General features: G+C 45.9%; 1 protein-coding gene and 1 long non-coding RNA gene across 2 annotated transcripts in view; one reads left to right on the top strand and one right to left on the bottom strand.

Moving 5' to 3' along the window:
• metrn (meteorin, glial cell differentiation regulator) overlaps positions 1-3,632 on the bottom strand; it is a 7,480-nt gene extending 3,848 nt beyond the window's left edge. Inside the window, exons 1-3 of the mRNA XM_019887869.1 lie at positions 3,332-3,632; positions 2,191-2,472; positions 398-418 (exon numbers count right to left, since the gene is read on the bottom strand). Of these exons, the coding sequence (XP_019743428.1) occupies positions 398-418; positions 2,191-2,472; positions 3,332-3,420 (392 nt within the window). The 5' untranslated portion in view covers positions 3,421-3,632. The remainder of the gene's footprint in view (positions 1-397; positions 419-2,190; positions 2,473-3,331) is intronic.
• Positions 1-9,957, top strand: part of LOC109526535 (uncharacterized) — a 12,511-nt gene extending 2,554 nt beyond the window's left edge. The window contains exons 2-3 of the long non-coding RNA XR_002170364.1: positions 6,375-6,456; positions 9,825-9,957. This is a non-coding gene — a long non-coding RNA (uncharacterized LOC109526535). The remainder of the gene's footprint in view (positions 1-6,374; positions 6,457-9,824) is intronic.
• Positions 9,958-9,982: the final 25 nt, after the last annotated feature.

The raw sequence follows: 9,982 nt of genomic DNA, 5'->3' as shown, positions 1-9,982 counted from the left end.
GATTGGTCGCCAGTTTATCTCAGGACACAACGAGGACACATTTACACCTACGAACAATTTATAGTCTTCAACGAAGCTAAACTATGTTTTGCAAGCATGGGAGAACGTCTAAACTCCACACAGGAAGTTTAGAGCTTAGATTCAAACCCGGAACTACAAAACAGCCAGGCATAAATGCTAACCTTTCATGCACCATGCTGCCAAATAAAACGTACGTTGTCATCATCCAAAATGTCACCTTTGACATGTTTGAGAGAGTTAATATGTTTTTATAAGCCAAAATTTGCTGGTGGAATAACTGTGAGGTGTCAAATTGCAACACCATATTAAGTCACCACATGTGTTCACATTGACAGGAATCTTAATGAAAAACGACTGAGGGAAAGCGCCACCTGTTGGCAAATTTGTGAAGCACAGCCTTGCTCTCAACATACATGAACAGTCCCCTTTTCCCAAACTATAACAGTGGGAATATAATTCCTAGTCCTGAGGTGCATGCATTGTGTGTGTTCATAATTAATCCCCTCAGTCTTCTGTGTGTCTGGACCCCCGCAGGCCCCCTGTCGTCAAGCCCCTCCACCACACCGAGGACTTGAAAACATTTAGATTGCCCTTAATGGCCGACACGTCTCAACATGTGGGCAGACGAGCGCCGTCCTGCAACCTGTACGCCTCTGAACCGACCACCCGTAGCTCTGATGCAATTCAAAATATTTGACAAAAAATGTCAACACTAAACTGCCGTATGAAATACTTGCCTGCCTCTCCAACTGCACTGATCCTCAGAATAGTTGCACAGGGCTGCACGGAATAAAATCCAAATGGTGTAAATCCCCAAAAGATGCATCTTCAAATATAAGTGATGCAAACTTGAAAAAAACAAAACAAAACAAAAAAAAAGATAAAATAATCCAAATATGAGCTCCTTTATAAAACCAATCTAGTGTTCTCTGACTTTGCAGCCATAGTGTTGCATCCTCCTCAGATAAGAGAATGTGTCTCCTGACTGCCTGACCCCGACCGCCTGTCTGTCTGCTCCACACTGAGTCAAGCTCCAAAGTTTATTCCCCCTAAAGAAACTTGGAGCCACCCAAAAAAAAAGATAAAATAATCCAAATATGAGCTCCTTTATAAAACCAATCTAGTGTTCTCTGACTTTGCAGCCATAGTGTTGCATCCTCCTCAGATAAGAGAATGTGTCTCCTGACTGCCTGACCCCGACCGCCTGTCTGTCTGCTCCACACTGAGTCAAGCTCCAAAGTTTATTCCCCCTAAAGAAACTTGGAGCCACCAATCAGAGGCCGAGGCAGGAAACTTTAAACCACTCTCACAAGTGGGAGGGGGACGGGTGGAGTTTGGAGGTGGTGGGATTTAGGACTAGGGACTAGGGGTGGGGGGTGACCTGAAGAAAGAGTGACAGTGCACAAGTATGTTACAATTCTCCATTGTCTTGGCCCCCACAGTGCATATACAGCCAAGTGAGACAATGTGAGCAGTCTGTCTAGTCAAACCCTACGTCCCATTTCCCCTCCTCACTGCCTACTCCCCACTTCTCCTACTCCAAACCAACATGCCTCTACTCTTGGGAAAGTTTTGCCACTTCCTCATGAAAAATCCAATCAGCCCACTTAGGCCTCCTCTATCAGGGCCTATATGAGGGTTTGGGGATATATTTTATCATCACTGTGGAATTGGACTCATGCATTTCCCAATCAGAATGCAGGAATTTGAGCTAAAGCAGTGACACATGGGGTGCAACAATGCACACCCTTGTATCGCAAATCATCCCTTGCCATTGGAATGAATGGAAATAGCCCACTTAGGCCTCCTCTATCAGGGCCTATATGAGGGTTTGGGGATATATTTTATCATCACTGTGGAATTGGACTCATGCATTTCCCAATCAGAATGCAGGAATTTGAGCTAAAGCAGTGACACATGGGGTGCAACAATGCACACCCTTGTATCGCAAATCATCCCTTGCCATTGGAATGAATGGAAATGCCATTAATCCGTTTCAAAATTGTTGCAATTTGCTTTCCGCACAAGGAACAACAACTTTCCTAAAAAGAGATCAGTGCCTTATATAAGCCTAATTTAAGTGAAATGTTCTGCCTTTTTCGTGCACTTAGATTTCGGAGAAGAGAATGCGTGAATGATTCCAAAGGCAGCTTTGGCCTCCACTTGAACAACTCACCAACCGGGGACGACTCGGGCCGGTCCCCTACCAGCAGCTCCAGCACGCCGTCCCTCTCCAGGTAGAGCTGGGCGCCGTGGAAGTGCTCCGAGGGCTTGACGCAGGCCGTGATGAGGCCCGAGCTGCCGCCGCCGCCCCCGGGGCCCACAGCCACAGAGGGCAGGCGGGGCGAGAGGGTTAGACGAAGGGCTCCTTTGGGGTACAGCCAGTCCAGGGTGCCCTCGGAGCAGTGGAGGGAGATCTGCTCCACGCTGCCTTGCTGCTGGGACAAACCACTGCAAGGTAGAAATGAGAGGATTATTTGATCGATACTGCTTGTCGTCATGAGCTTGAATCTCTCCCAGCTGTCTTTGGATGAGAGACCGAGTACCCCCTGGATTGGTCGCCAGTTTATCTCAGGACACAACGAGGACACATTTACACCTACGAACAATTTATAGTCTTCAACGAAGCTAAACTATGTTTTGCAAGCATGGGAGAACGTCTAAACTCCACACAGGAAGTTTAGAGCTTAGATTCAAACCCGGAACTACAAAACAGCCAGGCATAAATGCTAACCTTTCATGCACCATGCTGCCAAATAAAACGTACGTTGTCATCATCCAAAATGTCACCTTTGACATGTTTGAGAGAGTTAATATGTTTTTATAAGCCAAAATTTGCTGGTGGAATAACTGTGAGGTGTCAAATTGCAACACCATATTAAGTCACCACATGTGTTCACATTGACAGGAATCTTAATGAAAAACGACTGAGGGAAAGCGCCACCTGTTGGCAAATTTGTGAAGCACAGCCTTGCTCTCAACATACATGAACAGTCCCCTTTTCCCAAACTATAACAGTGGGAATATAATTCCTAGTCCTGAGGTGCATGCATTGTGTGTGTTCATAATTAATCCCCTCAGTCTTCTGTGTGTCTGGACCCCCGCAGGCCCCCTGTCGTCAAGCCCCTCCACCACACCGAGGACTTGAAAACATTTAGATTGCCCTTAATGGCCGACACGTCTCAACATGTGGGCAGACGAGCGCCGTCCTGCAACCTGTATGCCTCTGAACCGACCACCCGTAGCTCTGATGCAATTCAAAATATTTGACAAAAAATGTCAACACTAAACTGCCGTATGAAATACTTGCCTGCCTCTCCAACTGCACTGATCCTCAGAATAGTTGCACAGGGCTGCACGGAATAAAATCCAAATGGTGTAAATCCCCAAAAGATGCATCTTCAAATATAAGTGATGCAAACTTGAAAAAAACAAAACAAAACAAAAAAAAAGATAAAATAATCCAAATATGAGCTCCTTTATAAAACCAATCTAGTGTTCTCTGACTTTGCAGCCATAGTGTTGCATCCTCCTCAGATAAGAGAATGTGTCTCCTGACTGCCTGACCCCGACCGCCTGTCTGTCTGCTCCACACTGAGTCAAGCTCCAAAGTTTATTCCCCCTAAAGAAACTTGGAGCCACCAATCAGAGACCGAGGCAGGAAACTTTAAACCACTCTCACAAGTGGGAGGGGGACGGGTGGAGTTTGGAGGTGGTGGGATTTAGGACTAGGGACTAGGGGTGGGGGGTGACCTGAAGAAAGAGTGACAGTGCACAAGTATGTTACAATTCTCCATTGTCTTGGCCCCCACAGTGCATATACAGCCAAGTGAGACAATGTGAGCAGTCTGTCTAGTCTTCCTCCTCCTCCTCCCCCAATTCTATGTAAATGTTTAGCTTTTTTTTTTTCTCCTTCTTTTTTATTCTCAGTTAACGCAACTGATGCCACTTATTTTAATCATCGGCGTTATGCTATTCAAGAGCTTGTATTTTGAAAAGGGTGCCATTAATCCGTTTCAAAATTGTTGCAATTTGCTCTCCGCACAAGGAACAACAACTTTCCGAAAAAGAGATCAGTGCCTTATATAAGACTAATTTAAGTGAAATGTTCTCCCTTTTTTGTGCACTTAGATTTAGGAGAAGAGAATGCGTGAATGATTCCAAAGGCAGCTTTGGCCTCCACTTGAACAACTCACCAACAGTACTGATCTGGTTGGACGGGTAGAGCTGGGCCCCGTGGAAGTGCTCCGAGGGCTTGACGCAGGCCGTGATGAGGCCCGAGCTGCCGCCGCCGCCCCCGGGGCCCACAGCCACAGAGGGCAGGCGGGGCGAGAGGGTTAGACGAAGGGCTCCTTTGGGGTACAGCCAGTCCAGGGTGCCCTCGGAGCAGTGGAGGGAGATCTGCTCCACGCTGCCTTGCTGCTGGGACAAACCACTGCAAGGTAGAAATGAGAGGATTATTTGATCGATACTGCTTGTCGTCATGAGCTTGAATCTCTCCCAGCTGTCTTTGGATGAGAGACCGAGTACCCCCTGGATTGGTCGCCAGTTTATCTCAGGACACAACGAGGACACATTTACACCTACGAACAATTTATAGTCTTCAACGAAGCTAAACTATGTTTTGCAAGCATGGGAGAACGTCTAAACTCCACACAGGAAGTTTAGAGCTTAGATTCAAACCCGGAACTACAAAACAGCCAGGCATAAATGCTAACCTTTCATGCACCATGCTGCCAAATAAAACGTACGTTGTCATCATCCAAAATGTCACCTTTGACATGTTTGAGAGAGTTAATATGTTTTTATAAGCCAAAATTTGCTGGTGGAATAACTGTGAGGTGTCAAATTGCAACACCATATTAAGTCACCACATGTGTTCACATTGACAGGAATCTTAATGAAAAACGACTGAGGGAAAGCGCCACCTGTTGGCAAATTTGTGAAGCACAGCCTTGCTCTCAACATACATGAACAGTCCCCTTTTCCCAAACTATAACAGTGGGAATATAATTCCTAGTCCTGAGGTGCATGCATTGTGTGTGTTCATAATTAATCCCCTCAGTCTTCTGTGTGTCTGGACCCCCGCAGGCCCCCTGTCGTCAAGCCCCTCCACCACACCGAGGACTTGAAAACATTTAGATTGCCCTTAATGGCCGACACGTCTCAACATGTGGGCAGACGAGCGCCGTCCTGCAACCTGTATGCCTCTGAACCGACCACCCGTAGCTCTGATGCAATTCAAAATATTTGACAAAAAATGTCAACACTAAACTGCCGTATGAAATACTTGCCTGCCTCTCCAACTGCACTGATCCTCAGAATAGTTGCACAGGGCTGCACGGAATAAAATCCAAATGGTGTAAATCCCCAAAAGATGCATCTTCAAATATAAGTGATGCAAACTTGAAAAAAACAAAACAAAACAAAAAAAAAGATAAAATAATCCAAATATGAGCTCCTTTATAAAACCAATCTAGTGTTCTCTGACTTTGCAGCCATAGTGTTGCATCCTCCTCAGATAAGAGAATGTGTCTCCTGACTGCCTGACCCCGACCGCCTGTCTGTCTGCTCCACACTGAGTCAAGCTCCAAAGTTTATTCCCCCTAAAGAAACTTGGAGCCACCAATCAGAGACCGAGGCAGGAAACTTTAAACCACTCTCACAAGTGGGAGGGGGACGGGTGGAGTTTGGAGGTGGTGGGATTTAGGACTAGGGACTAGGGGTGGGGGGTGACCTGAAGAAAGAGTGACAGTGCACAAGTATGTTACAATTCTCCATTGTCTTGGCCCCCACAGTGCATATACAGCCAAGTGAGACAATGTGAGCAGTCTGTCTAGTCTTCCTCCTCCTCCTCCCCCAATTCTATGTAAATGTTTAGCTTTTTTTTTTTCTCCTTCTTTTTTATTCTCAGTTAACGCAACTGATGCCACTTATTTTAATCATCGGCGTTATGCTATTCAAGAGCTTGTATTTTGAAAAGGGGCATACACAATGCAGGAATGGGCACATTTTTTTTTTGTTCCCGAGGGCCACATTTGATTTTTAAAGCAAGCAGCCATTAAGTGATGCATAGTGCAGTTGTATTACTTAGAATTCACGTCATCATCCGTTGTTGAGTTATTGCAAATCAATGTGCTGACAAGGTAGGGTTTTCCACACATTTTCAGTTGACACAAAATAGCTTTTCACATTTTACACCGACAAACAGGGACTTATTGATAACCTGTGTCAAGGTATGCCCGCCACCCTTGATGACGCTTTCTGTTTGTTATTTTACGCTCCGATTTGAAAATCCAATAAAGCAAACGAAAGCCCCTCTCCCAGTTCAATAACGCTAATCTTATTTTCAGATAAGTGCAACAGCGTTGGCGATTGGTCATCCTCTGATCCATGTGACCTTCCTTCCTGCTCCGCCTTCGCCTTCATGCCGAGGTATTTAGAAACAAATGAAATGTTCTTTTGTGCATCCATCTCGCTGAGTGACTGACTTTTGGGCATCAAAGTGCGTGATGAAACTCAAAGCCCGAGGGATGGAGTTATGACAAGGCCGTCGAGCTGGGTACAAAGGCACGTGCAGAAATCCAGCTGCTTTTTTGTCTCCAGCGGGACGGAGCTTTGTGTTTCCTGCGGGCCGTTTCAAAACAGCACAGACATGGGGCTGGAAAAATAAATCCATTCATGTCAAAACTCGGCGATGAACTACATTTGTGATAATAGTTAAGTGTTACTCAATGCATTTTTATCATTAAAAAAGTCCCAGTTGTAGAAGACAAAAAAATAACATGTAGAAAATGAATGAAAGTCATTCATCTTAAAGTCATCATTTAATTTGACCATTAATGACAACAACAATAATAATCATGATTATAGATTCTGCTAGCTACAGTGTCGAATCGAATGAAAGGTTAGTTTCGGTGTCTTTTCTACTCGGTGTCCTAGAACAATGTTGCCTTTGACTCCACTCTGTGACACACACACACACACACACACACACACACACACACACACACACACACACACGCAGACTGCAACACTGTAGCAGATTCCCGCCACGGTCGACTTGTGCAGCTTTCAATCTCACCTGGCCGCCAATGGCAACGTCTTCAAACAGCGTCGCTGTACGCGTACGAGATTTGGCGTTCAAGTGTGAGACGTTTGTGTATTTGCACAGTGTTTTGGATTCCAGTGTGTGTGTATGTATGTGTGTGTGAGCGCAAACATGCGGAGGATGTAGTAACAGTGTGGTGTCAACAGTGTTTATTGGACCTCGACATGTGTGTTAACTTTCCCTGAGCGCGTCTTCTCGCTGAAACATTCCCAAAGAATCATGGTGGGAAGTTTGGCACTCAAAAGAGCATGGGTGGGAAAAGGGTGGCCCGCAGGACACATACGGGCCCCCACTGTCCTGAAATCAGGCCCCATAAGGTCCCATGTAATAAAATGAATTGTTTATATGCGTATGTACAGGTATATAATTCTATCAATTCAAGTGGATTCTTGTGCAAGATTTCCGTGCACACAGGTTGCGTGCTTTGAAGGTGTTCAATGCAAACACGACGAGCACGGCCTCCGCGTTTCCCATGACTGTCGGTGAGCTTCCCATGGCACCTAAGCGCTAATCCATCTGATCTGGCATGGCTGCTGTTTGTTTTCCAGCACTGAGTCATCTATCTATCTGCTGGTAATGAGATCTTGTCGCGGCGCGCCGATAATCAGCATTCCTGCACACTGGCGGCAAACCTTGACTGCCTGTTTCGCGTCTTTTTTTTTTTTGGCCTGCTTGCTTTGGTCATGGGAAAGCCAATGAACCTCGCAGAGGGATTTGCTTGAAAGTCGAAGATGAAGACTTATGATTTACTGTCACCTCTTGTTTTTGCTGATATTTACTCCCCAAGCCCCCCCACTGTGAGACTCACATGTGAAAAATGACACCTACTTTCTCATTGCGCTTTCTCAGGATCCTGATGCGCGTTTGTTTGTTTGACAGTAAATATCTTTTCTTTAGTTTTTTTTCTTTCACCCTCTCGTCCCAAGTTGTGTGTGTGTGTGTGTTGCAGGGGGTGGGGTGGGGTGGGGGGCTTTCGTATCAAGCCCAGCGGGGAAGTGAATACAAGACAGCAGATAAACAGAAAGGCTGGATGGCAAACGCAGCTGGAAACGCGCAGAGACGCCATGAGAACGCTCCCTAATGCTTTTCCAAACATGTAATAGATCACTTAGCTGCACTGTCACAATACTCACATGTGCATTTTGATCTTTTCCATTGGGATCCCACCCCGCGATATGTTTTTAAATCATTGTGGTGTATTTGAAAACAACAAAAACAAATGCACCTAAAAATCGAAAATGTCTCCATTGTACATTGACATGGACTTTCCTCATCCTTTTTCCGACACAGATCACTCAAAACCACTTTTCCCTGTCATGCCCCTTCGCTGCTCTACCCTTTGACTTTTTTTTTGCCACTTTTATGCATCCGTCAGCTCTATATATAACTTAATTATAACGTCTGGGGTTCAGAGGTCACAGCTGCGTGCCCCCCGGGACAGTCCATTTGCAGAATGATGGGACCAGGCAGACTGCAGGTGTCCAAAATGGAGAATTTCTTGACACAAAAAGATCGCGGCTGATCGTTCGAGGCTCACAGAATATTGTGTGTTGTTTTTGTGTCCACACAGATTCCACCAAATGAAAGACGAGTCTTTGTAGTAGATTTTAACGTGACATTTTTTTGGATCTTTTCGAGTCACTTACCAGCAAACATTTCCCAAATAAAATTCATCTTAGGTCAAAATTCATCTTCTGGGTATGAAATATTTACGACTGTACAAACAAAGCAAAACAAATAAAGATATGGTGTACTGTCGTGTGTGTGTGGAGGAGACGCGAGCTTTTTTTCGTTTGATGCCGACATTCCTCTGCATCCAAAGCACACGCGGGAGCAGTTTAGCTGAAAAGTAAACAGGGCCGAGTCTTTTAAGTGGTTCTTCACACAACGTCGCTGCCGCGCAGTCCACATTTTTTTTTTCAGATTGGGAATAACTGAAGAAAAAAGAAAACGTGCAAACAACTGCGCAGGAAGTTTCTGGTGAGGTTTCAAAGAAGTTAATTGCTGCCAGATTGAAAGGAGCACGCGGTGCATATTAGCGCTGGTTTCGATCAAATGTTGAGACGCTCTCGTACTTGTTTGAGCCCGGCTGGGTGTGGTGGGGGATTGAGGGGGTCAGACAGAGGTTCACCGCTGTCTTTAGCTTTTTCGGGGCGACTCTCCCCTCCCCGCCACCACCGCTTCTAATTGGCCGGATCGATTTGGAGGGAAACTGAAATGAAGACGCAGGGTCCCTCCAAAGGATCGACAATGGCTCGTCCGAGCGTTTTTTGCATATGTCCACAAGGAAGACAGATGTTGGCGTTGCCCACCAACGTCCACATTTGAATAGGCGTTGTCGGAACACAATGGAGGAGACGACAAAAGGGGTTGGAATTTTTTGAGGAGGCGCTCGGGGCCAGATGCATCGTTGTGGCGGGCAAAAATGGTTCCTCCAATTGGGCCCCTTTGCCACTCGGATTATTTCAAGCGATCAGTTGATCATTCCTTGATCAATTCAGCAATTTTCCCAGTTAGCCCATTAATAGCACACCATATGAAGTCAAGTCGGGTGCAAAACTGTTTCCGAGGTAAAGTAACCGCAAGCAAGAAAATATCCCCCCCCCCACCCCATCTCACCCTCGTAAAGTGCAACAAACTGCAAGATCCCCCCAAAGAATGCATGCTCCGTTTTTTCCTCCTTTTGTTGCAGGACTATTCTTCATCCCCCCACCCCTCTCCTCCTCCTCCTCCTCGTTCTCCTCGCAATCGAGTGTGGTCAGCGAAGGTCATCCCGGGCTGTGCACAATGTAATTAGCCTTCCTGCACACATGCACAAACAGACTTGGAACCAAACTTTAAGGACCCCCC

Source organism: Hippocampus comes, unplaced genomic scaffold (genome assembly GCF_001891065.2).
Source record: "Hippocampus comes isolate QL1 unplaced genomic scaffold, H_comes_QL1_v1.1 scaffold416, whole genome shotgun sequence".
Lineage (NCBI taxonomy): Eukaryota > Metazoa > Chordata > Actinopteri > Syngnathiformes > Syngnathidae > Hippocampus > Hippocampus comes.
The sequence above is the reverse complement of the archived record's forward strand: the minus strand, read 5'-3'. Positions and strand labels throughout refer to the sequence as shown.